This window comes from Pygocentrus nattereri, chromosome 1, assembly GCF_015220715.1.
Source record: "Pygocentrus nattereri isolate fPygNat1 chromosome 1, fPygNat1.pri, whole genome shotgun sequence".
NCBI lineage: Eukaryota > Metazoa > Chordata > Actinopteri > Characiformes > Serrasalmidae > Pygocentrus > Pygocentrus nattereri.
In genome coordinates, this window is record NC_051211.1 from 10,486,095 (window position 1) to 10,513,466 (window position 27,372).

At 38.7% G+C, this 27,372-nt stretch overlaps 1 protein-coding gene across 1 annotated transcript in view; it reads left to right on the forward strand.

The window, feature by feature from the left end:
* col5a3a (collagen, type V, alpha 3a) overlaps positions 1–27,372 on the forward strand; it is a 146,908-nt gene that overhangs the window by 101,224 nt on the left and 18,312 nt on the right. The window contains exons 40-60 of the mRNA XM_037543870.1: positions 1,891–1,980; positions 2,230–2,283; positions 2,709–2,816; positions 2,912–3,019; positions 4,535–4,588; positions 4,680–4,733; positions 4,904–5,011; positions 5,114–5,167; positions 10,091–10,144; positions 19,605–19,658; positions 19,852–19,905; positions 20,496–20,603; positions 21,992–22,045; positions 22,142–22,195; positions 22,291–22,344; positions 22,452–22,505; positions 24,051–24,158; positions 24,308–24,361; positions 24,496–24,549; positions 25,784–25,891; positions 27,244–27,297. Coding sequence (XP_037399767.1) covers positions 1,891–1,980; positions 2,230–2,283; positions 2,709–2,816; positions 2,912–3,019; positions 4,535–4,588; positions 4,680–4,733; positions 4,904–5,011; positions 5,114–5,167; positions 10,091–10,144; positions 19,605–19,658; positions 19,852–19,905; positions 20,496–20,603; positions 21,992–22,045; positions 22,142–22,195; positions 22,291–22,344; positions 22,452–22,505; positions 24,051–24,158; positions 24,308–24,361; positions 24,496–24,549; positions 25,784–25,891; positions 27,244–27,297 — 1,494 coding nt within the window. The remainder of the gene's footprint in view (positions 1–1,890; positions 1,981–2,229; positions 2,284–2,708; positions 2,817–2,911; positions 3,020–4,534; positions 4,589–4,679; positions 4,734–4,903; positions 5,012–5,113; positions 5,168–10,090; positions 10,145–19,604; positions 19,659–19,851; positions 19,906–20,495; positions 20,604–21,991; positions 22,046–22,141; positions 22,196–22,290; positions 22,345–22,451; positions 22,506–24,050; positions 24,159–24,307; positions 24,362–24,495; positions 24,550–25,783; positions 25,892–27,243; positions 27,298–27,372) is intronic.

The window sequence follows — 27,372 nt, forward strand, 5'->3', positions numbered from 1 at the left end:
TCTGTTCAATGAGGATAAGTTGGTGCAGATATCCGTACGAGTGTCAGATATTAATTTCACACAGTCATTCCATTTAAACTGCGTTTTGACTAATAATAATTTTAGCTAATAATATTTACATTTTCAATTAATATTTAGATAATTTAGGTTCTTTCTCTTGGAACAGCCATGTGTATGTTAAATTAGTGCTGCACAGTTACTGCTAAAATTCGTCATGCTATCAGGTGATATTAAAGTTTAACATTAATCAGTGCATGCTTCCTGAGTTGCCTTATTTTATGGATTTTAAGCAAATGAATTAAATGCAAACCATCAAGGATGCCATGAGTAAAGTGCGCAAAATGAAATGGCCTTTGTCTATTAAATGTTTCATTAAAAAGTAGTATGTCAGTTTCACGGTGTACTAGTATAGATGATAAATAGATGATTCCATGTTTGGCATGGAAATTTAATTTTATGTCATGGAAAAGTCATATAATTGTTTAAAAGGGTATGAACCCTGATGTTGCATCTTTTGTGTAATCACTGAATGCATTTACATGCACATAATAATCCAATACTTGCTGAAAACTACATTTTGTCAGTAAACTGTTTGTGTTTTAATGCATTTGGGTAATCAGATAATGGGAAACTCCAAGTCTACATGAATCAGGCAGTAGTTGGATTTCTGCTTTACAACCAGCCAATAAACTCACAGAAGTAGACGTGAGGTAAACGTAATGTAAAACTCAAACTTCATGCCATTTTTTTTTTTTTAAAACATTGTGAGACTTTATCTGAAAATATGAACACACGTCATCTAGAAGATGAAGAATATCTGTTGTGTGAAGGTCTGTTGTGTGCGTGCACTGACTGAGAAATCCGAAAGAAATCAGAGTAAGAGTTTGCATACACTGAGAAATCTGATTACTGAGCTAAAATCCAGCTCTCTTTATCGGATTTCTTATTCAGATTTCTTAATTCTTAATAATCAGATTTCTTAATTGACCTTACTCCGATCTAAGAAATCGGAGTGTGCTGTTTACATGATCATTTGAATAATCAGACAACTGAAGAAATCCGATTATGTTCATATTATTAAGTCCATGTAAACACATTTGTGGTACTGAAGCATGTTCGTGTTAATTGTGAATGCAAGGTTTATGCAATATACGGTACTGATCTCCTGCTAGCTGAACTGTGCTGAACCACATCACTGTATCTCCTCTTCGATTAATACACACTGCAATATATCACAACAATTACTGTAATGACACTTTCACTATACATTGTCTCATATGCCATGTAAATATATAAATAGATATACTTTATTTTATTTCTCTTGTACTTGAACTTATGTCTAGATTTATTTCTATTATGCATTTTTCTGCATTGTTTATGTAAGTTTATGTGCAATTATATGTCTTGCTACTGAAGCACCGCAATAAAGTTCTATCTATGAATCTGTATCTATAAACATGTTCTATTGTTCTCCACAAGATTTATTAACTTGGTTGCTTGAGCTTCAGCTGGCCAAAATCATGTTAAAGACTAACAGTGTATTGTGCAGCTCAACTAACTCTTCTTCCTTATTAGTTCCGTAGTAGTTACTGTGTCATTCGTCGCAGTTTCCGGATAATCAACCATAGCATTAATAACTGATTAATAACCCTAAAAATGAATACCTGAGTTATAATTAAAATCAATACCTGAATAATATGACTAGAGTTTAAGAATTCTAAATGGATTCCCCATTTAAATCGGTATAGGTCGGTATAGGCAGAGCCTTTAGTCAGGTTATGGGTGTAAGAGGAGTGAATGATGACTCCCGGCGAGCGAATGAGCGAATGAGCTGTCAGCTCAAAGGTGAAACTGAACTTTGTGTCTCTTTCTCTGTTCCTCCATTTCCAGGGTGATCCAGGCCCTGCGGGGATTCCCGGCAAGAGCGGCCCTGCTGGGCGCCACGGATTCAGAGGAGACCGAGGCATTCCTGGCGCCATGGTAACGCACCTCTGCTCATCTGATCTTGTCTTTAGAGAGCATCTTGTGATTGTCTGTGATATACAGAGACTCTGGATGGGATGCCTGTTTGATATCCCTCCTACCTGGTTTGTCTGGAGGATCAGCAGCACGCGCTGTGTAGAGAACACTCTTGAGATAAGCATGCAAAGTAGGAGTGCTGTAGGCAGTTGGAAAAATCAACATTGTGCCTTAAATTGTTGTTTGTGTTGTTATGGTGGGTCTTCTTAGGGTGCTGCTGGTCTGAAAGGTGAAGAAGGACCTCCGGGAGCTGCAGGAGCAATTGTAAGTAGACTTTGTGATGGCAAGACTTGCTGTCAACTGTGCTAACTGGACACTTTTTTAGAGCTGCACCACACATATTACCTTAACCAGGACCGCCACTGATTGATAGGGTAGTGGGTGGCAGCAACAGAAAGGCTACAGTTTGGAAATGTAAATCTACAATGTCAATAGCATAAGGTTTGTGTTATGACAAAATGTCCAATTATTGTAGCTAGAAAGCGGGTGTTCCTAATAAACTCTCAGCTCAGTGTAAACACCCACTCTCCAACATAGTGGTGTTAAAATCGTGCCTCAAGGCTCCTTAAACGCTCCATATTTTTGCTCTTAACTAACTCACAATGCATAAGGACTATGTAGGGGACCGTGAGGATTGGTCTGAAGACCTTTCCCCCACACTCACTAACATGAGCAGCATCTTTGCACAGGGAGCCACTGGAGAGAGAGGGCCTTCTGGACCGGCTGGTGGGATTGGTCAGCATGGTCGTGCAGGAGCAGTAGGCCCTGCTGGACCAGCTGGGGAGAAGGGCGAACCGGTGAGCAGGTCTTTCCATGTATCACTGTATGATAAATTGAAACTAGCCTGGAAGATATTAAAAGACTCTCATATCCTACCCATTCTGTTCTGCAGGGAGAAAAAGGTCCGATAGGCCCTGCTGGGAAAGACGGGGAGCAAGGGCTCGTGGGTTTACCTGGGGCTGCTGGACCACCTGGTCCACCTGGAGAGGATGGTGATAAGGTGGGTTATAAACTGTCAGATCTGTGTTCTTTAAGAACTGAAGCCTGAAAGTGGCTGGCTAGGCATATAATTATTTTTTGACTGTAACATGGTGATATGTTATTATTGAGTGATATAGTGTATAGTATATACACTTTGATTTAGCACAAACAATAAAATAGCTTATCAATACTTGTTACTAAGACTAATGTTCAATATTTAATGGAAAAACATTAAAACAATCAAACCTGGAAATACATATTTTTGCATTTTTACTGAGAAATCTGTCTCATGCTATGTAAATATGCAAATAGATATACTTTCTTTCTACTCTTATACTTAACTTATGTCTATTTTTATTTCAAGTTTTTATGTATAGTATATGCAAGTTTATGTGAAATGATATGTCTTGCTACTGCAATACTGCAATTTCCCTTTTGGATCAATAAAGTTCTATCTATCTATCTCTCTAAAACAAAAGCATGCAGCTTCTGTTGTGTGTATGTACAGATCTGTGGCCGTTTTTCTCAGCTCTGTCAGTAGGTATTTTTAGTTTATGCTCTTACTGGTGATTGTATTGTGATGTAGATATATAGAGCCACATCACAGTCCTGACATTTCTCTGGCCTCGTTATCATTTTCCTCAAAAAGCATCTGTAGTTTTCCAGCACCCGTCTTGAAGTAAGTCACTTTTCTGAAGTCTGAACTTTTGAAGTTTTCAAAAGTCGTGCTGGAATTTGTTAGTCGCGCTATGCTGGCAGTCACATGTTCAAAATGAAACCACAGCGCTGTGGGAGGGTCTCTAAAGATAAATCCATGCTTTGACTGGATCTGCCGGATGCACATCGCTGCTGTTGGAACATAACTTTGTATCTCCGTTTTTGTCATTTTTTAGTTTTTTACATAATTTGAGAATACGTGGTGAGTTTTACATGGTGTGTTCATGATGAATGGACCAAAACAAATGCTTCAAAATGACATGGAAAAAAGTCTGGTTCCACTGACTTGCATTAAAATGCAAAAGGTTTTTTCCTACTCCAGTAAAGTTTGGACCTTTTGTTCCAACAACAGCAATATGTAATCCCCTGATTGGCTACTGAGTGCAGACGACAACATAAAAAAATGCAAAAAATGGCTGATGAACACTAATCAGTATACACTGAAATCTAATGAGTGGGCAATGCAGGTGACTCTGTAGCTGTAGTGTACATTAAGGCTGGGAATACATTGAGAAATTGAGTTTATTGATCTCTTTCACAGTTTTTTTTAAGTTTAAACATGACATTTCATGAAATATCTCCAGCAACAGGGTTTTAAAGAGTCTAGTTTTTACATTAAAAATGCATGAGTGTTTTACTAAACGTCTATAAATACCTTGGGTTCTTAGTAATTTCACATTTGTCTCTAACACAAATTGTACTGCCATGACATTTAAATGACATTTTTTAATAAAGTGTGTTTTGTATTTGGATATTTTGTTATTCATATAAGGCTCTATTATGATTGACTTTGATTGATTTGTTTGTGTTCCTAAAGGGGGAGACAGGAGGTCCGGGACAGAAAGGTAGCAAAGGAGACAAGGGTGATCCGGTAATTATCCACATCATTAGTACGGAATGAGTTCAAGATTCAAGTTTTTTTAAGTTTGCTTAACCTCTTATTATTTTGCTTTGCTTCTAAGGGACCTCCAGGACCAACAGGACCCCAAGGACCTATTGGGCATCCTGGCTTACCAGTATGTAGAGCACTGTAACTAACTACCATGCATACCACAAAAAACAGTCATAAACCCCTCCATTTTGGAACTATATAGTCTCTCTCACACACACACACACACACACACACATGTACGTTTATGAAATTTTAATCAGAGTAGGGCTTTTAAACACTATTCTCCACTTGCAGGGAGCGGATGGTGAGCCAGGGCCACGGGGCCAGCAGGGAATGTATGGACAGAAGGGTGATGAAGGACTTCGAGGATTTGTGGGGGCCACAGGGCCAACAGGCCTTCAGGTAAAGAAATCCATCTGAGTTTCAACTTTGCCTGCAGCTAATGTACTTCAGCACTAATGCAGTGTCTCTAATGACTCTCTCTCTGGCTTTGTGTGTGGAAAGGGTATGCCAGGACCCCCGGGAGAGAAGGGAGAGAGCGGACATGTTGGACCACTGGTAACAACACTCTGTTCTATTGTCCTCCACTCAATAAATCCTGTCATGCTGATGCTCTAAAAATAGAAGTTCCTAAATGACCATTAGTTTGGATATATAGCCTTTAACTGTTACAGAACCTTGGCTTCAGTCAAAAGAGAGAACCTATCAGACATGTTTGTGTTCAAGAGTGTTTGTTATTGGAATGGAATGGAAATAATATTTGCTTAACCCTTTAAACTGCTATACATCCTCATACTTCTGAATTATAATAATAATTGTGAATTTATATATTTAGAATTAATTTCAGGAACTACTATAAGTGATTTAGTGCTGTAAAACTTGTGTAAGTTATGTAGTGACAGGTCAAGGTCGTTCAGAGTGGTTTGATGTGAAATGTATTGAAACCGTTTTCTCATGTTAGTGATTGGCACCAGATGTCCATGTTAACGTTTATTGTCTCTAAACGCTCCCTCACTGAAAGTTATAACATGAATTGACTATGAATATTCTGCCTTTTTTACATTTTAAGATAACATTTTGGCATAAAACATGTTTTATGAGAGCCAGGTAGGTGAAGAGGTACATGAAGGGTGTTATAAACAAAGAAATAAACAAAGGAAACCTTTAAAAATCCAACAAAATCACTATGGCAAGGTAGATGTGTCTTAGTGATTGTGGCCATCCAATTCTCAGTTCAATTCTCCTCACATTCCAATTGTATTGATTCTGTATACAGTGTAATTAGAGGGACAGCTAGGTCACCGGTGTACATTGTAATGTTAAATGTATATGAACTAACCAATGTTAGTTCACTTTGCCGTGATAGTCGTAGTGGATCACATGCATGTGTAATAGAGAAGCAGTTTGTGGCAAATTCTTCTGTCTGATAAGTGACCATCATTAGTCAGTGATAAATCATTTAGCCTAAAATAAAAAATGTGACCCATTCAAAACCATCCTAAAATACTTGACATACACACACTATGAGCACAAACACCAACTGTGTTCTTTTTTGATGCACCAATATACTAAAAAATGTTCCTTGTATGGACTGTGATATGCAGAACTGATATGTGAGTTTGGGATTTGGTGTGTATATGAAGTAAAAGGTCAGGGACTGTATTGAATATAAGTTATATTTAGCTCAAGTTAAAACAAATATAAATGCAATGACAGGGTCCGCTTTGCCTCAGTGTACCTCAGTAGCTCTCAAGAACTTGCCATCCACCATGTCTTTCTGTATTTTCCGGCTTCAGTACTGATTTTAACAAGCCCTCATCCACTTGGCTTCATCATTTCCCCTGAAGGGAATCCCTGGCACCATCTTATAGGCCGTTATATTACTTTATTAACTCAAATGAAGGGTGTTAGATGAGCCCTCAGAGAGGTGAGGGATTGAGCAAACACCACCACTACTCCAGCAGCAGAACTTGTCCAGACACCACTGCAACCTGATAAATTTCTCTTTTCAAACTCCAGAATAATGATGAACAAGCCATACGAAGAAACTATTTTAGCATACTTAACGTTGCAACACCATGACATTCCATTGGCTAGGCTTTAGGTTTCAAACTATCTCCTATAGTTGACTGCCGATACAACTTCATCACTTTGCTAGATGGCTAGTTAGCATGCTAAAGGCTACATGGCTAATGACAACAAAAGGAAACGCATTTCACCGCAATTCTAGTCTAAGTTTACTGCCAGACAAAGCAGTTACTCACAACTGCTATGTACATTATGCTCAAACTTCTGTAAAAAAAACTAAAACAAAACATTGCTAGCCGAAGTAAATTTTTACATCCAGACAGCCTGCTGGTCCACAAGGAGGGTCAGGAGTGAGTAATTAGGGCTGAGAGGTAGCAGATGTGGGCACAATACTTAAATGGTGCTCACACGCTACTTGGCGCTCAGTCTTGAGTTCACACTGCACATGCATGTTGCTCTGACTCAGCCGGTAACCTCTGTAACAGTCAGGTTGGTTTTGAGTCTTATCTCAAGTTGTGCTCCAGCATAAGTGTATATTAAATAAATCTCTTGAGTGTTTCTCACTCTCCAAGTTTAGGGAGAAGCAAGGGTTTGATTACAGAAGAGTTTTTTTGGTTTCAGTTTTAGGGAGCTCTTAGTTTGCGTCATCCTAAGTCTTTAGTTAGCATGGCTGTTATTCTCTTTGGTGGCACGCTGCTTAGAGAAGTTCATTCTTTGTCTAGTTTATTTCCCCAGTTCTTCATCCCTTTTGTTTCTCTTTAAGTTGCACCTTTCTCCCGACTCTGGAGTTGCTCTGCACTTGAGACTACCCTCTTGTGTTTGCCCGGTGGTTTTCCTGTAGCGCTACCCATTGCTAACATAAGGGTTGTGAGTTCAGTCCTCACTCACGGCTAACCCCAGGTGCATTACAGGGTCCGCAACATTCCCTTTACTGCTTCTGGTAACTTATAAATGGGTGAGGGCGTGTGAATAAGAGAACTGAAGCAGGGTCAGTCATTTTGCATGCCCATGCAATGTAGTGCGACATGACTTGAGGATGTTTAAGGTGTAAGATTGTTTTTTCAGTATGCCTATCTGGAATCAGTTGTGCTGTCATGTATAGAATTCAAGAACTTGAATGATAAACCCTTTATTTGAACTATTGTTACTTGGAAAAGAGATTAAATATAACTTTTTTTCACTGACAGCATCTATCAAACAAATATTGATTTGTTGGTTGGCGGTTAGTCGGCCGTTCATTCACATCCCTAAAAGACGACAGTGACAGTGGGGATGATAGTGGCTCAGTGGGATGTGGGGTGGAGCATTAGAGTGAATGTTGTGAGTGTATGATGGTGTTTTTGAGGGGCAAGTGACAGCTGAGAGCGGGAGGAATAGAGGAAAGAGTAAGAGAGAGAGCGAGGGAGAGGGAGGAAATTGTTGGAGCGAGGTGAGGAGGAAGGCAGCGTGACAGCTGCTAATCAGATTAGTTGGAGCCCAGGCCTAATGAGCGGCCTGCTTTGTGACAGGCTTCTCACAGCCCTATCAGGCATGAAGAAATGCAAAAGCACATTCTCAATGGCTCTACTCCATGCTCAGATTAGATGGAGTGCATCAGAACAGAACGCAAAAGCAAAGCCACGGGACCTCACTGGGAAAGTGAATGCTAACGATCACGGGATTTCCAGATCCTAATATGGAGTGTGTCGGTTTTCGCAAGTGTTGTCTCTGGAGGGAGACGCTACATGTTCGATGGTGCTCAGCACTGCTTCAGAGGTGATGCTCTTCCTGGAGCCTACCTCTTGATACCTAAAAAGTCATTGGCACAATATTATCTGGTTTTAAAACCTGCCGTCCCATTCTTGTTAAACAACCAGTGATGTTTGAACATTATATATTATAATATTTTCTAAAAACATGTCATGTTGCTAAACCTTTAAATCTTTAATTTCATATTCTTTAAAATATCAACAATGTATAAAGTGTAAAGAATATACCACAATGAAAAAAAACTAGTTCCTTCCATATATGGGCCATAGGTGGGCAATATGGCAAAAATATTAAATAATGATACTTAAACCCATTTTCACAATAAATGATACACATCCTGCTATTTGCATATGTCAATGAAAAACTGCTATCAAAAATGTTTAGTACAATGACCAACAACATCCAGTTAAACAGGACTAATTATGCTTTGTTTTCTTTGTAATGAAAAAACTGTGTTTATGTAGTGATGATATGCACAATATGTTCTGAACAGCATGTTTAATTATGATAACCAAATTCATCACTATAACGATAATATATTAACATATTCCCCACCTCTGCTTTCTTGTTAAAAAAATATATTAAACAATATTTTAAAACCATATATAAATGTATTTTCTTGTTAAGGAATTGATAATCCCATTCTTATTAAGAAATCTGCAATATAAATATATATATATATATATATATATATATATATATATATATATATATATATATATATGTAATTTTTAAAAAAGGCAATAATAACTATTTTCATATATATTAAAAATATCAATAGAGTAATTTTCAAGATATTCCTTTTGTGGGCATCCCTTTTGATGATGCCCACAAAAGCTACTTTAGGACTAATAGCTCCCCTTGTGGACAGCTATCAGCCTGCTGAATGTGAGTGATTGAGTTTCAAGATAGGTCCATGAGGTGTCTAAAAAATGGCTCTCTGGAATTCAGCTACAGCTTAGGGAAACAAGGAAGATGTTCAGAACTTCTGCTTTATTTTTTCTTTACTTTACAAAGCAGTTGTGTAAAGCAAATACAGTATTCAAGGTTGGATGTTACTGGAAATCACATTAAGGCTTTGACGATCTATAATCTGCAACTTGTGAGACATTAGGCATCATGTTACTCACCATAAACACACTACTTTTCAAGCTACATAAGATGAAATTAGTCTCTGCTTCTGTCAGTTCTTAGGACAGTTGTCTTTCTCAACATGGCTATCAGGTTATTTGTCAGCCCTCACTGATATGTGATGCGAATCCTGGGCCTATCACACAACCCTACTCTGCTTAAGTACCAGAGGATGTGGTGGCTGCCTGTGTGCACATAGCGCGCCAACTCTGCTGGCATGGGGTTTGATTAATGACGTGCTGGCCATCCAGGGTGGAGCAGTGGAGACTTCAGCATTCACTTTGAGAGTGTGAGGGCGAGATGGTCCTCATTAAAACTCACCAGGAGAAAGAGAAAAGAATAAAGAGAGAGGATTGAGATGTCCATGACGGCCTGTCACCACCGTGTCAGCGCACTGTGATGAGCTGTACAGAAAACCACTTTAATGACACGCACCGAGAGAAGTGCTGATTGTACAGAAAGATAGAGGGAGGCTGTCAGTAGAGAGAGAGAAAATGAGAAAAATGTGTTTGTATATGTGTTGTAATGAAATAGCCCAATAATAAATAGTTGTGTTCTGTTTGTTTTCATCAGGGACCTCCTGGACAGCCTGGTCCTCGTGGCCCCCAAGGACCTATCGGCGGAGAGGTAAGCATTAGAGCTTTCATGCCTGAAACTTTGTAGCTCGATAGAATTCTGTTCAAACCTGACATCCACAAATTGTAGACTTAATAAAACATGCCTTGTGGCACTGGTGATTGTCACTAAACAAAAATAAATTAACCTACTTATCATTCATAATTCATTTAATATCCAGAATGCCTTATATTTAAGCAGCGATCTTGGTTCTCCCTGAGGGTCTAAGCATTTAACATGTTTATGTAATTTGAAAAATGACTTCATAACTTTCATTGTAGCCTGTGTAGTTGCTAAAAAGTTATCTTTAGGATTTATTAAGTCTGAGATTATAATAGATTAATTCCACTTTAAAGGAATATTTTGGAGAAAAATGAAACTTATACAGTTTTACTCTTACCCTTGAAGTAGTTAAGCAGCCAAGACATGTTTGATATCCAAATTTTGCTTCTTTAGTTTAGCAGTAGGGCTATGAGGCTAACATTGCTAACAAACACTACAAGTCAATAGTCACCCAACTCTTTTCCATAAATAAATCTTCACAACCTGCTCAATTCTCCAAGATGTGAGGAAGAGGGTGCAGGCAGGATGGAGTGGGTGGAGACGGGTGTCAGGGCTGATGTGTGACAGAAGGATAGCAGCAAGAGTGAAAGGGAAGGTTTACAAGACAGTAGTGCGTCCTGCTATGATGTATGGTTTGGAGACTGTGGCTCTGTCTAAAAGACAGGAGGCTGAGCTGGAGGTGGCGGAGATGAAGATGCTGAGATTTTCGTTGGGAGTGACAAGGCTGGACAAGATTAGAAACGAGCAGATCAGAGGGACAGTGAAGGTGGAGCAGTTTGGAGATAAAGCCAGAGAGGCCAGGTTGAGATGGTTTGGACATGTGTTGAGGAAGAATAGTGGATATATTGGGCAAAGAATGTTAGAGATGGAGCTGCCGGGCAGAAGGAGAAGAGGTAGACCTCAGAGAAGGTTTATGGATGTAGTGAAGGTGGACATGGAGATGGTTGGTGTGAAAGTAGAGGAGGCAATGGATAGGGCAAGATGGAGGCAGATGATCTGCTGTGGCGACCCGTAAAGGGAGCAGCCGAAAGAAGAAGAAGAAGAACCTGCTCAATTCACCAGGTTTTCACTTGTCGATGTAGTTTAGGATACATAATGACTTAATGTAAGCTATAAAAAACGTTACAGTGTAGCCAAACACAGCTGACCGACAGCAGGTGTTGCACAGATTACGTTCATGAATTTTGTTGTATCTATTTATGAATAACTCTTAATCTTGAACTTTTGGCCTGAAGATACAGTGCTGAAGTCTTAAGCACCTAAGCACATTATTTAAAACCATAGAACCATTTATCTGGTCATTAAGCAAGTGGTTGCTTGTGAAGATCACCATATAACATTAAAATTAATGAAAGTCAGCATAAATGTAGTAAAAAAAGTAGGATTTTTTTTTTAATGTCGTATGTTGTGAGCTGGTTTGAGGAACAATCTTTGGTACCACACATCACATACTATCAAATCTACCACCATCACACTTTATTTAACATAGTGAAGCAATGATTAGCCAGATGATAAACTACAATTAATATTGGGCTGTATGGAGAGTTTTGGAAATGGTTAAATTAGCACATTGATATACAGTATCTCACAAAAGTGAGTACACCCTTCACAGTTCTGCAAATATTTTACTATATCTTTTTATTGGACAACACTATAGAAATGAAACTTGGATATACCTTAAAGTAGTCAGTGTACAGCTTGTATAGCAGTATAGATTTACTGTCCTCTGAAAATAACCCAACACACGGCCATTAGTGTCTGAATAGCTGGCAAGAAAAGTGAACACACCTCACAGTGAACAGGTCCAAATTGTGCCCGATTGTGTTGTTGTCCCTCCCCAGTGTCATGTGACTTGTTACTCAGGGCTGTTAAATTTGGTGTTTTGGGTACAATTCGTTCATACTGGCCACTGGATATTCAACATGGCACCTCATGGCAAAGAACTCTGAGGATATAAGAAATGGAATTGTTGCTCTTCCCAAAGATGGCCTAGGCTATAAGAAGATTGCTAACACCCTGAAACTGAACTATAGAGGGTGGCCAAGGTCATACAGCAGTTTTCCAGGACATGTTCCACAGGCCTCGCCAGGGTCGACCAAAGAAGTTGAGTCCACGTGTTCAGCGTCATGTCCAGAGGTTGGATTAAAAAAATAGACATATGAGAGCTGCCAGCATTGCTGCAGAGGTCGAAGAAGTGGGAGGTCAGCCTGTCAGTGCTCAGACCGTATGCCACGCAATGCATCAACTCGGTCTGCGTGGCTGTTGTCCCAGAAGGAAGCCTCTTCTGAAGCTGACGCACAAGAAAGCCTGCAAACAGTTTGCTGAAGACCAGTGGTCTAAGAGCATAGATTACTGGAACCATGTTCTGTGGTCTGATGAGACCAAGATAAACGTGTTTGGCTCAGATGGTGTCCAGCATGTGTGGTGGTGCCCTGGTGAGTCTCTTGCCTACAGTCAAGCATGATGGTGGTAGCATCATGGTCTGGAGTGCTGCTGGCACTGGGGAGCTGGGGTTGATTAAGGGAAACATTAATTCCAACATGTAATGTGACATTCTGAAGCAGAGCATGATCCCCTCCCTTCGGAAACTGCGCCGCATGGCAGTTTTCCAACACAATAACGACCCCAAACACACCTTCAAGATGACAGCTGCCTTGCTGAAGGTAAAGGTGATGGACTGGCAAAGTATGTCTCCAGACCTAAAGGCATCCTCAAGAGGAAGGAGGAGGAGCACAAGGAGTCTAACATCCACCAGCTCCATGATGTCATCATGGATGAGTGGAAGAGGATTCCAGTAGTAACCTGTGCAGCTCTGGTGAATTCCATGCCCAAGAGGGTTAAGACAGGACTAGATAATATTGGTGGTCACACAAAATATTGACCCTTTGAGCACAATTTGGAAATGTTCACTGTGAGGTGTATTCACTTGTGTTGCCAGCTTTTAGACATTAATGGCTGTGTGTTGAGTTCTTTTCAGAGGATAGTAAATCTACACTGCTATACAGGCTGTACACTGACTACTTTAAGTTATGTCCAAGTTTATTTCTATAGTGTTGTCCCATGAAAAGATATAATACAATATTTGCAGCATTGTGAGGGTGTACTCACTTTTGTGAGATACTGTATATGAAAACACTGCTTATTGTTAATTAGGCAAAAAAATGCTCACTTCTTAAATCCAAGCTTTTAAATGTGCCTTAAACATCTGAACAGTATTGTATATTTAATCTATATAAATTGCTAATGTAAGATTTGCTGTGTGAAATGGGTGGATGTGAAGAGGATTTAAACTTCAGCACAAAACCTGTTGTCTAAAGTGTCGGTCTGCTGTGTTCTGTTTAGTTCACCGTTATAACTCACAGTAAGTCATATTGTATCTTAAACCGCATCAGCAAGCCTGTATCGCCTTAATGAAGCCCTGAATAGGTTTGAGAGGGTTGAGAGAAGTTTTGGGTGGTGTATTTACAGAAAAGATTTCAGTATTTTTTTTAGCAATGTCAGCCTCAAAACTCCAGCACTAAACTAAAGAAGCAAGCCACATGCAGAAGCACATCAAAGATGTCTTGATTGATCGACCACATTTGGTGTAAGTGGAAAATTGAGTAAATTTGGCTTTTTTGCCAGACTTTAATGAATTCCTCTAATCATTTATTCATGTATCACTGCCTTTAAACCACATCTCAGACAGCATATGTTGAATTAAGATGTTACCTATTTCATCCTACTAGTCTATTATGTCTTACATAGCGTGCCAGATAAATTAGAGCGATAAACTAAAGCAGGGGTAAATACGAAAATCCCAAAACCACTAGAGGTAAGAGAGGGGCTATGAGAAAACTGAACAAAAGATTTGAACACAACCCAAATCTGATAAATATTTGATCCTGACTGAACCCTAAGTAAAAAGACATGTCCCATCAGGTAGGGACAAATATTTCAAATTATAATAAGCATCATAGGGTCACCATGTCCACCATGCTCTCCTGCAGTGCAGTGGAGGTCACCCATGGGCCATTAAAATAGTTCTGATGAGTGTTCGGAGCCGGAATAATAATAATAATACCACTCTCCAGTCTCAGCTGACTCATAATGAGATATATGAGCTCAGCGGTCTCTGATTCAGCACAGGTGCCAGATCCTCAGCTCTAATGGCCTCTCTTACTGGCCCCTCTGGCTGCCATACATCTACTGCAGATTAGATAGCCCAGCCTGCCTGCCGGGGAAACTTGAGATTAGTGTGCCATAAACATACAGATACAGCTATAGGCAGGTTCTTTAGGATGGCAAGAGATGTTATCAGTGTTACAGGTTTTAAAGTGGTTCTCTTAGTTGTGCTGCAGACTGGCAACCTCACCACTCTTGCTAACAACGTTTTCTGCACAAGCGATGTGTAACACTGCGAACATCGAGTCTGGTTGGAAATCAAAATATAACAAAATGTTATCAATTATTAAGGAATATTAGATAGAGGCCTTGAAAGCAATGATATGGTAATCTCTTCACAAATGAGCATGTTTACATTCACTGAATAATCCAATAAGTGCAGAAAATCAGATTTTATCAGTCATCTGATCAGCACCTGTAAATGCATTTGAGTAATCAGATAATGGGGAAACTCCAGGTCTACATTAGTCAGGCAGTAATCAGATCTCTGCTATGCAACCGGCAGATAAACTCACAGAAGAAGATGTGACGTGAGCGCTCAAACTATATGCTACAGCCTTTTTTTAAAAAAACATCACATCTCTTTACCTTGAAGTTGATTTCAGTGTTTTGCTGTGTCTCACAGCAATGCTGCTTGCTTATTTCCAATACCACAGTCAGTTTTCACACACGTGCAGACTGAGAAGTCAGACTGAGTAAGAGTTTACGTCCACTGAGAAATCTGATAACTGAGATAAAATCCAGATCTCTTTATCACATCTTTTAGTCGGGTTTCTAGACCTTACTCCGATCTAAGAAATTGGCGTGTGCTGTTTATATGACCTTTTAAATAATCAGATAACTGCAGAAATTCAATTACGATCAGATTATTGAGTGCATGCACTCTGTGTTTTCAGGGGAAATGCTCTGTAATGCTGATGTTGTACTGAATTTCCACAGATAGGTAGATAATCTGATAATCATTCTGACAATCATTTGTCTCAATAGCAACTATTATGCAACATTTTTATCCAAAAATGTTTCTTATAACTATCATTAAATGGTGGGTCACGCTTCAGGCAGCATACTCATAACCTTGTCCTGTGGCGTCGTTCTGTGAGGGTGCTTTAAGAGGCATTAAACACTTCAGTCATATGTTTCTATCATCGCCATTGACAGTATATGTTAACTGGACCCAGGTATCCAATTCGTTTTAGTGGGGACCATTCGTTGTTTGTGTAAAATGTATTGCAGAATGAGAGATGAGAGCAACAAGAGAATGACGACACAGTGCAAACTGCCTGAACTAAACGTATTATAATACTGTTCATAAAATAACAGCAGTTCTAAAATAATAACAATAATTATAATTAAAATTCATTAATTCATTAATTCATTCATCTTCTAACCCGCTTATCCACTATTGTTGCAAATAATGAAAAAGTATTATTATTATTATTATTATTATTATTAGTCATAGTAGTAGTAGTATTACTATACATTGAACAAGATTCTTGCTTCTTATTATTGAGCAACTTCTACATCAAACATTACAGTTCAAGGTTTTAAGTCACAGCTTCATCACATACTTTTTTGTGCTGTCTCGGACAAACGTTTATTTTGAATCTATGAAGTGATTCACAGGTCTGTGGATCAAATGACAGACTGGCCAGTCTCTCTAGGAGAAGGCAGGGCCATGAGACAATCTAAAACAGCTCAGGTATGACTGAAATCAGCCTGAAATGAATGGACGTGAATGGAGAGCTTCTCTTCAATGGTCTTCTGGTGCCTAAGCAGCTCACTTCCAGGGATGAGCTTTGGAAGGCAAACGCTGGGAGCCAGATTGCCTCCATTCTGACTCGAGTTTCTTTGAAGTAAAGCATTTTGCATCAAACCATAAATTACTTTATTTACGTCTCAAGCAATAGGATTATACAAAAATGCTGAACTTTTAAATATATTTTAAAATTAAGGCTGGAAAGAGTAGTAGATGTTGATTAAATGATTAACAAAGCTGTACGACACAAATAATTAAATTATAATAAAATGAAATTCCAGAACGCCTCATAAGTAATGATCAAATCTCGAGGTGGATAACCTGACAAGAAAGGATTGCAAATAGGAAATACTGGACAAAACATCTTAAAATACCTTTTGGTGTCTGGTTATAATATTGAAATCTACATTGTAAGTGTTGTTATTGGTTACAGTAACAAAAAAAACAAAACTACAAAACAATGAATGTGACTTTTCCAAACTTTTGGAAGATAGCAAGAGCCATCCAGAACACCCATATCCCCCATCCACACCTCTCTTCCCATCTCTTCCTCCCTTGTGACACAGTCTTCTCCTCCTCTGCCTTTTCCTCCCATCCTTTCCTCTCCGCTCCCCCTCTCCGGCCGACCCTCAGCTGATTTGGAGTGTTTAATTATTAACTAGTAGTAGACTGTGATCCCTGGCCATGAGTTATATTTACATTCGCTGTGAATGATTAAGGAGTATTAGATTATCATCCCTGAGAGAGAGTTATATTTACCTCTATTAATAGCTGCCTCTCAACACCCCCCATGTGTTAATAATTCAAACATGCAGTGGCGAGAGGAGACAAGATGGCTTGATCCTAGTGTGGAATAGCAGTCAGCGATATGACGATATCACGATGTTGATATCATGATAACTTACATCAGTAAAAGCTTTTTTGATCATATTGTGGACATTTGTTTTCTGTTTAAAAAGCACTGAGCAACTGGGTTAGTCGTTTAAAATACATTTTTAGAGAGAGCCCCCCCAAGTGGTGTCCCTCTGTTTCACAGCTGTATTAAACGTACACTGTAAAACTTGCTCTAATTTTACAGCGACTTACAATACCATTCAAATAACATAGTTGTATTTTGCTATGAATTCTGGGTGCTGATGTCCATTCTTTTCTGTGTACTATATAATTACAGTACTTTCCTGTGAAAATAAAGCTTGCCAGAATTCTCTGAAATGTCTACAGAAGTCAGAGTACAGAGTACTGTGCTCATGGCAGATGGATAAATCAGTGAGCAGCAAACTAACAAAAGCAACAGCAAGTTGGAAATTCTGAAGAATTAAAAAAAAAAAAATGGTACCATTACAGTAAAATTACCATAAAAGGGGCAATACTGTATACACCAACCATCCCCACATCAGTGTCACTGCATTGCTGAGAATGATTCACCATCTTAATACCTGCTCTATGGTGGTCCTCTGGGGTCCTGCCTATTGAAGAACAGGGTGAAAGTGGACTTCTGTCTGGTATCAATTAAATGGACCTGATAAAATGGACAGTGAGTAATCAGTGTAGAAACAAGGAGGCGTACTTAATGAAGTGGCTGGTCAGTGCATGTCTGCGGTACTTTAATGGCAGCTTGATTTTTTTTTTACAGTGCCCATTACAGTATTCATTTCAACTTATTAGGATGAAAAATTAAATACTCTGATACAAATCATGTTTTGCTAAAGTGTTGTGACTGGTACAGGAGTAATATATATGTATGTGTGTGTGTGTGTGTGTGTGTGTGTGTGTGTTAACTACTTCTATAGTGCCTTTCTACCTACCTAAGAAGGTTATCTGTACTGTACTGTAGAAATGAGCTGTCTGAGTAAGAGAGCGAGTGAGTAGGAGTGTTGGGAACAGTGGCAGATATCCATAGGCTGATCATCCGTTCAGACAGAGACACGTATGCTCTGTAGTTAGAGGCACTCTGCTCACAGACTCCAGAGATAGGGGCTGCATGAGCTCTCACCTCCATTTAGCTTCCAGTCAAAGCAAGGCCCAGCATAACAATCCACAAAAGCACCTGCTGCTGCTCTATAAAACAGCACAGTCAATATAAAACACTGGCCTGGATGGTTCACCAAAAAATCTAATTTACATCATTTTCACCTCAACCAAGAAATGTTTGGTGTCTGAAGTTATTTCTTTAATTTTGCTCTTCTAAATTATCACACTTGCTTTAAACCATGTAGCAATATTAAACAGTCTCAAACAGACTTGCATATGTGGTTTATGAGTCTTTGACATACTGTTGGCTACAAAAATCGACGAAATCCAGACAATACAACTGATGTGGAACATTGACTTAACATGATTTCAAACATTTGGGTCAATGACAAGTAAAATATTTTGATACTATTTAAAAATGATTATCAAAGATGTGCATTGAATGCTACATGAATGCACTCAATGTGGTAATATTAGTATTAGAAATTTCATAAAGGTGTAAAGTCATTTAAATCTGTATACTGCCGTTACTACTGTATATCTTAACATTACGTACTATTGAAAACCTGTATAATCTAGTCCTTGTACTTAGACACCCATATAGATTTTGTCCTTGAAATCAAGGTTATACATACCTTTTAAAATTGAAACAAATAACCATTATTGTACTGATAACATATGTTAGTAATTTTTTGGTCACACCACTTGACTTGATAAGCAGAAAAAGTCTAACCACAAACCAGATTTTTGCCGAAAGGACTACTTACTGATCTTGCCTTTACACCATGAAAGTCACATGGGGTCTTCAGTAGGATGCAATGCTCAGACCACTTCTTCTTAAGTAATATTGCTGTCGGTTGTGCCACATGACATTTGGTGATGATTAAATCATTTAAAATGATATAATTTAAATATAAATTAAATTACATAGTCTTTTCCTTTATATATATGTGATTCCTAGTTTAATGTTTGTTTTATTTATTTATTTATTTATTGCAATGCATTGTTAGGACTGCTGCCCAGTTTCGTCGTACTTTGTGCCATGACAGTGAAGTATCTTATCTTATTTGAGGAAATTTACGGACGGAGGTTTTTCAAGAATTGAGTACTTTTAAATCTGCCATATTTTTCAGATATAATCTATATCTGATAATCTAATCTATCTAAAGTATTTTATTGGAATTTTATTTTAAATGTCACAAATGGACTTTTTTAAGTTTACTTGATACGCGTACATAGGTGGCTTTTATCTTTGTGATAAAAAATGTAAAAATAAAAACGAATGAATTTCATTTTGTTGCACTGAAAATGTTCAAACACATAATGCAGGTATTGTGCAATAATGTGATATATGTACTGTATTTATTCAATTATTTCATAAGAAAATAATGGACATCAAAAAAAGAGTGTCGTCACTGACCCATATAGAGAGGTGGTATGGTCTAATGTCATAGCATGTACATATGTGTGCGTATATGCAGTGTCCGTGAGAGTGACTCTGTCGTCTTGTGTCTGCAGGGTGCTCAGGGATTAGCTGGTGGAGTTGGTCAGCCTGGTGTAGTAGGAGAAAAGGTAGGCGTTGAAAGTGCACGTACATGTGGCTTGCTTACGAGTGCCTAATGGACGTTGTGTGTAAATGTGCTTGTGTTCATGTTCTCTCAAATGTGAAGTGACTAAGCATGATATGCGTTTGTGTGCTTGTGTATGTGCCTCCCTCTCACGTCACTCTCTCTCTCTCTTTTTCTGTCCTATTTCCTGAATCAAGGGTGAAGATGGAGAAGCAGGAAATCCAGGAAACGTGGGTGAATCTGGATCCCCTGTGAGTTAAACTCCTTCTTTAAGCTTTTAATTGCCAAATTTCATGGATGGACTTTGAACTGTGATGAATGAGGCCTCCTGTAGTTATTTAAAAAATCCTTAATATGTAGAAAAATGTTTATTAAAAAATGGTCACAAAGAGTGAAATACATTAAAATGTATGTATCTTCTGACAAGTTTTTGACTGTAGGAATTTAAAAACAGCACTTCACTCTCGATCTAGACAGAGAGAACATTCTACATTCCATACATCAATTCTACATATAAACAAAAGTCTGAGACTACATTGAAAATCTGGGATTTTTTTTTTATTTAAACCTGAAAATAACCATCAGAATATTTTAAAAAAGGTTTGCAAAAGGTCAGATATTTTTGGAATGTTATCCTTTCCATTGAAGTTTGTGTTCAGACGACCCTGAGGTGGATTTTTTTATAAGAGGCCTTCACACAAACTTGCAGAGACCATGCCAGCTCAAGGGCATGCTGACATTATTAAAGAGAGATTCCAAATAGTAAATTCTGAAACTCTGAAATTCATGTTATTTATTTCATGTTTCAGTGGCGAAACACTAAACTGGCATTGCTTCACAGGGGGATAAAGGAGATGTGGGGGAAAAGGGGGACACTGGACCCCCAGGGGCTTCTGGACCCCCAGGAATTCGAGGCCAACCAGGAGAGGACGGGTCAAAAGGACACCCAGTGAGTGTCACAGTTACCCATTCACCGTATCTATGATGAGCTTCTTTTTTTTCTACAGCAGTCTTGGGATTTCCTTTGATCCTTTAAAATGTTCAGGGCAGTGGTTCTCAAACCGTCCCACAGGGCTCGGACATTCCCCTTTTTTATCTTTTTATCTTTTGGAGCAAAATGGGAGACCCTGAGGACCAGTTTGAGATCCATAGTTTTAGGGACAGAAAATGTTTTTTAATACAAACAAATGTTTTCTGTGTACAAAATGTTGTGCTGAATTAAAGACCAAGCATGTTTATTTTGATGAAAACACAGGTAACACAGGTTTAAATATTAATGACAGTATTTATCACTCATCAGCACTCAAACCTGGAAATGGGAATCAATATTGTGGATTAATATAACCATGTGATTTTTCCCATAACTCTGTTATCAGATTAACTAGGACCCCCATTGAATCTCTGTGTGTGAAATCTGTGTTGAGCTGCTAGAGAGCAATGAGGTCATTTAGGCTAAACCTGCTCTTCTTACACTATGATGAACATGAAGCTCATTATATACTGTATACTGTATACTGTATACATTATATACTGTATACTGTATACATATATATATGATGGGAGCAATAAGGAGGCGGACGCATGTGCAGAGACAAGCGAGTTTTATTTTGGGCAAATCCAGGGTCGTAGTGGGAACAGTCCAAGGTCAGATGGCCAACATGCATAGAACGATAGGCAGACATGACGAAATAAACACAGAATACAGATACTACACTACAAACAGAACAATCAAAGCACGTCAAGCAAGCATACATACAGCACATACAAAGACCAGCGAAAACAAGGGGCAAACACTGGGCTTAAATACAAACAGGGCTAACAAGGGAAGACGAGGGACAGGTGGGAAACAGGTGGTAACAATCAGGGGCGGAGTCAGAAAACAAGGGGGCCGGACTGTGAAGAAATCAAAACAAAAGCACATGACAGAACTAAAAGGTAAGCAAAAGCCCATGAGGAGACTGGGAGGATGCCAGTCGTGACTACATATATATATATATATATGAAGCTCAAACAGTTTACATTGAAGTTCCTACAGTTAGTACATAGTAAGCCTTAGGATGTAATAAGCCTGGGATCTAAGGGGTTGATCAGATTTTAAAAAACATAAAATCTTGCAAATTTTCAAAAGAAGGTAAGATGTTTGAAAACCTTTAACAGCACTGTACGTTTTAGTACTCTGCTTGGCTAAAGGCCATGCATCTTCTGAACTTTTGTGGAGTAAGCCCATGTTTCTGATGTCAGCTCAACTTTCAAGAGAGCCAAATGTGAAGCGATCAATGGTGCATCAGTTTTCAGCTCTGCGTTTGTTAACAGACATCTGTATTCTATCCTCTGTAGGGCCCCATTGGATTCCCTGGGGACTCAGGACCCCCTGGAGAGCCCGGTGCAAATGTGAGTACCCCAAATGCCAGCTACTGTCACTGATTAATGATACCATTTCTAGTGTAACATCAATTTATTATATGCTTCTATAACTGTCACATAAAGGGTATTGATGGTGGACCAGGACCAAAGGGAGATAGTGGAGAGGCTGGGAAAGCTGTAAGTATTCAACACACTATTCCAATGCCATTTTTTATAAAGAATGAAGTAAACATGGTAGATTCTTCATAAATATATTCCTGTTGTTTTCACAGGGACCACCAGGGGCATCTGGGGAACCTGGTCCTCCAGGGCCACCAGGAAGGAGGGTATGTTTATTTTTTAATTTATTCATTACTACCCAACTACCCAACCGTTCTACTTATACATGTGTAAAAGTGGTGGTCATCATCTCTGTTTTCTTTCGTTGTAACAGGGCCATGTGGGTCCTACAGGAAAGGAAGGGAAACAGGGAAAGAAGGGGTCAAAGGTGGGTTTTTTAACATGTCCTTTGCCACTCGTGTTATTAAACAGTCTCGTAATTAATAATATTGAATGAATTGCATTGACAAAGTCAACCCAAACAGTATCAGTGAGTAAATGAGCACACTAGTTTCAAATCTGGACTGGTGATTGGCTGTAAAAATGATGTTATAAACATAATAACATAATTGTCCTGCCCATGCTATGTGAAGCAACCTTGGGTTTGTGAAAGGTGCTATATAAATGTAATTTATTATTATTATTACAGTAGATTGCTACACTGACTTGACTCCTAGAGCTGGGCCGCATGTCTCAAATACCACAAAAGATATCTTAAATGGTTCACATCAGCACATCTGATGACAGTAACATACATTGCTATGTACATATATCATGCACTATACATTCAAAAGGACCCAGACACGCCTTAATCTATTTTAAGGTGCTTCCATTTCCTAGAGCAGACACACATGAGGCCTAAAGTCACTGTGTCCAATACCAAGCATCAGCTTGGTCAAGTGAGTTCTCATGTGCATGGTAAACTGCTAAATTTGCTTCTCTTCCATTGGAAGGAGGGCACACAAAACATGGAAAGATCATGCAAAATGTGGAAGAATGGAGCAAAAGTGCCTGGAGCTATTGGAAGTGAATAGAATTACATATTCCACTCGATTCACTGAAGTTTGAACAACTTGCAGTGGCTGGTTTTGTGTTCATTTTTCTCTGCCTAGGCTAAAAGTTGCATACTGCTAGGCATAAATTTGCATTATTTTCTCATAAGATGTGCTGAATGAGCCTTCAACATGTGTTGAAAGAATATTTACCACTAGAATGACTGTTTATGTTCTCAGGACCAGATATATTGTACATATGTGAGAAGACGTGGTGCAAAATACGCTGTGATGTGGCTGCAGCATGCATGTGCAGTCTGTGCTACTGGTTAACAAGCTCTTTTCTTAGCTGGAGTAAAATAACAACTGTTTAAGATGTTTGGGTGGGAAGGAGCTTAATTTATTAACACTGTTGTCTCTTCTTCACTGACCTTTTTTTCCTGTTTTCTCTCAAGCTTGCTGACAGCTTCATTATTTCACCTTTTAAACACTGCGCCTCAGTGGGTGGGGCTGTGTGCAGTTTGCATTGTGGGTGTATGTTCTGGTCGCATCATGGCATATTTTGCATTGCACCTGCGCTCAAAAGAACATCTGGCCTGTAGTACCTGTGCAGAAGGAATTGATTTAAAGACTAACAGCTCTTCCAACAGCATTCTCTGAAGCATTTGGCTTCACACAGAAAAATAAAACTAAACATCAAAAATCAAAACTTAACATCTAGTTTTAGTATTGTAAAACTGGATTCTTCACAAGGGAAATATTTATTTTAAAGCAATATGAGCTTTTAATGCAGTGTTTTGTTTAAAAGAAAAAAGTTAGCGTCATCGTTTGATATTTTAGGAATTTTGCTATCGATATTAGAATCAGAACATTTTGAACCATAGTCAGCCTTATATAGGCTCAAAACCATGTATTGAATGCCCCAATTTTATTTTCCCCAGGGTGGCCCAGGAGGAGAAGGTCTTCCTGGAAAGACAGGACCCGTGGGACCCCAAGGACATCCTGGAAATCCTGGTCCAGAGGGTCTTCGTGGCATCCCAGGCCCTGCAGTGAGTCACCTTACACACACTACAGCACACACAGTATTCAATAACACAAGTCTTATCAAACAAGATGCAGAAGAACCCAAACATTGTGGCTAGATCTTCCCACTACTCAATCTGTCTTTGGTTAATCAATCCCCCCACACTCTCTGTAGGGAGAACAGGGCTTAAATGGACCTCCCGGACAGACTGGACCGCCTGGGCCAATGGTAAGAGTTCCAGCCTTGCTCTCTCATCGATCGACTGCTGTATCAAATGAAGCTCCTGATTGATGTGGGTTGTGATAAAGTCAGGCTCACTGTGGAACTGCGCCTCCTCTTTAATCATCTTTTTGCCTTTGTAGGGACCTGCTGGGCTGCCAGGACTGAAGGGGGATTCGGGTCAAAAAGGAGAGAAGGTGAGAGTCTCAGAATGTGAAATAGTCTATGCATAGTCTATGCGCTCAAGACATTATGGGTGTCCCAATCAAGTCCTTTTGCCTCCGATCTGAGTCCTTTAATATAGGACATGTGCGAGTTCCAGTCCAGTATCTGTGCATAATAGTCCAACTTTGAATACATTAAAGATATTCAGACCAATCCAATTTAGCTAAGGTACGCGAAGTACCTTAAAGCCAGTTGCTTTAAAATACTGCTGTGAAGTCACTTCGTTATTTTTTACTTATTTTTTAAATGACAATTTTATAGTGTTTTTCATTTTGATTCATTATTTGATTGACAATTTTGAATACAAACATTTTAAACATGAAAAGGATTTTTTTTTTCCCCATTTCCCATTTAAACATTGTAGCTGTACTGTTCACAACCCAGTCTGTACAGTCCATATATGGAAACAAAGCTGCAGCAACAGCTGTTGATTTAATCATTTTTGTGATGTCACAAAAACCAATGCATTTACATAAATCTGTCTACTCAGTCTATTGCAGCAAGCCTTGCCCATTCACACTGAAGTAATGAGGAGTGTTTTAGCCTGGAGTGCATCTTGAACAAGGCACAATATAGAGCAGTCAACCAGTACAGAGATCATATATGAGTCTTAAAGGCACAGCAACAAAAAACAGCCTGTTTAATTATGAGGAGTATATACTGTTATAACAAAACAACACAAACATTTTAGTGGATCTGCATATGGCAAAAATGATCAGAGTTTGATCAGCCAGTCAAATAATGAATCAAAATGAAACACAAATTTAAAAAAGAAGTAAAAAACTATGAAGTGATTTTACAGCAGCATTTTAAAGCAAATGGCAGCTTCATGTACCTTAGCTTAATTCAATTGGTCTGAATGTCTTATAATAGTGTAATAGTATAATGTATATAAGGTGTACCTTGTGACTGTATTGGCCTCAAATCGGAAGATCTCCAATGACCACAAGCAGAAAGTGTTTTTTTTTTCTTTTCTTTCACAAGCAGCTTCTTTTTTTCCCTAAAGCTTCTCCAGCAGATGCTCAGTGCAGCGTTCTTTTGGAGCTGCTTTTCATGCCATCAATTTGTGGCACTGCACCCGCTTTGTCTGTAAGACTAAGAGAAGAGAAAGTGCATACAGAGTGGAAACTGTGGCTGGTAGTGCTTCAGTTGCTGGATCACTGTGTACTCTCTCTCTCTCTCTCACTCTCTCTGTGCATCCTCTAGGGTCATGTAGGACTGATCGGACTCATTGGCCCACCGGGAGACATCGGGGAGAAGGGAGACAGAGGTTTGCCTGGAAATCAAGGGATACCTGGTCCCAAAGGCGACATAGTATGTAATAATACTATTACTGATAATGCTAAAAATATTTATTTATTTATTTATTTGTGTATGTATGTATGTATTTATTTGCATACATTACTGTGCAAAAGTCAGAGACCCTTTTTCATAAAACTTCCAGTCAAAAACTGCCATTAAGTGCAAGTTATTCAATTTTCAGTTGGGAAAAAGCAAATACTGAACAGAAAACTGCACATAAGCCTCAGCAACTAAGTATAAAATCATTTTCTCCACCTGTATTAGCCTACAGCTTCTTTTACAGTAGATTTGCTTTCAATTTAAAGAAATCTGCAGGCATATGAATACCTGGTACTTACCCCCTTAACACCCCAGGCTTATTACATACTAAGGCTTATTATTCTGTAACTGTAGGAACTTCAATGCAAACTGGTTGAGCTGTTCTTAGGTAATAGATGTGTGTAATAAAACTTTAGGCCTGCCGACAGGCAATGGCCATGTAAGGGGTTTGTGGCTGTTTAGGCACGAAAGGGCGGTCTCTTGTTTGTGCACATTACTGTAGATTTATATAGTATTTTTAAACTAAAAACAAGGATGAAAATAGAGCAAGTCATTTAACAGAGGCCTGACAATAATGAAATATAAGAAAAACTATCAATAAATGAATAAATAATAATACAGTGCTTATACAACAATTTGAAATAATAATGTAAAAATAAAAGCCAGGGAAACGCTAAAGTACTTTTTAAAATGACCAACCGAGGACTCCTCTTGGTGTGTCATAGTCAATAGTTTTAGAGCATAAATGCTAAAACAAGCCTTAACAACTTCTGCATTTTCTTCATGGAACAGAGAATAAATGTACATTTGGTGATCTAAGACATCATTTTAGTGCATATTCAGTTCTGAATTATAAACAAGTGCACTGGGAGCAAATCCATTCACATAAGCAAGTCCATTAATATACGTCATACGTCTCTTAGCAATACTGAATAGCAGTGTATGCAGCGCTCATGAAGCACTTTGCATATTCATGACACATTGTTAGTATATTTTGTCCTGCATGTCGCTGCTGTTAGAACAAAATCTTCTATCTCCATTTTTCTTGTTTTTCAGTTTTTTTGACATAATTTGAAAATACGTGTTGCCCTTCTCATTGTGTGTAAATTCCATGATGAATGGGCCAAAAGAAATGGCCCAGAAGTACTTCTGTAATACAAAACGTCTGGTTCCATTGACTTACATTAAAAGCAAAGTACATATTTTCCTTCTCCTGTAAACTTACCAATCCGGAGATATGAGGTTTTATTCCAACAGATATGTTTTTGTGATTTTGGCATATGTTTTTAAGTTTTTGTGATTGTGACTTATTAATTTCTGTGCAGGGTGTTGGTGGGGTTCCTGGTCCTACTGGCCCCCCTGGACCTCCTGGACTGTCAGTGAGTACTGATCTCCCTCTCTATCATGTGATTTGTCTCCATCCCATTACATATCATTGTTACTGTAAGTCAACT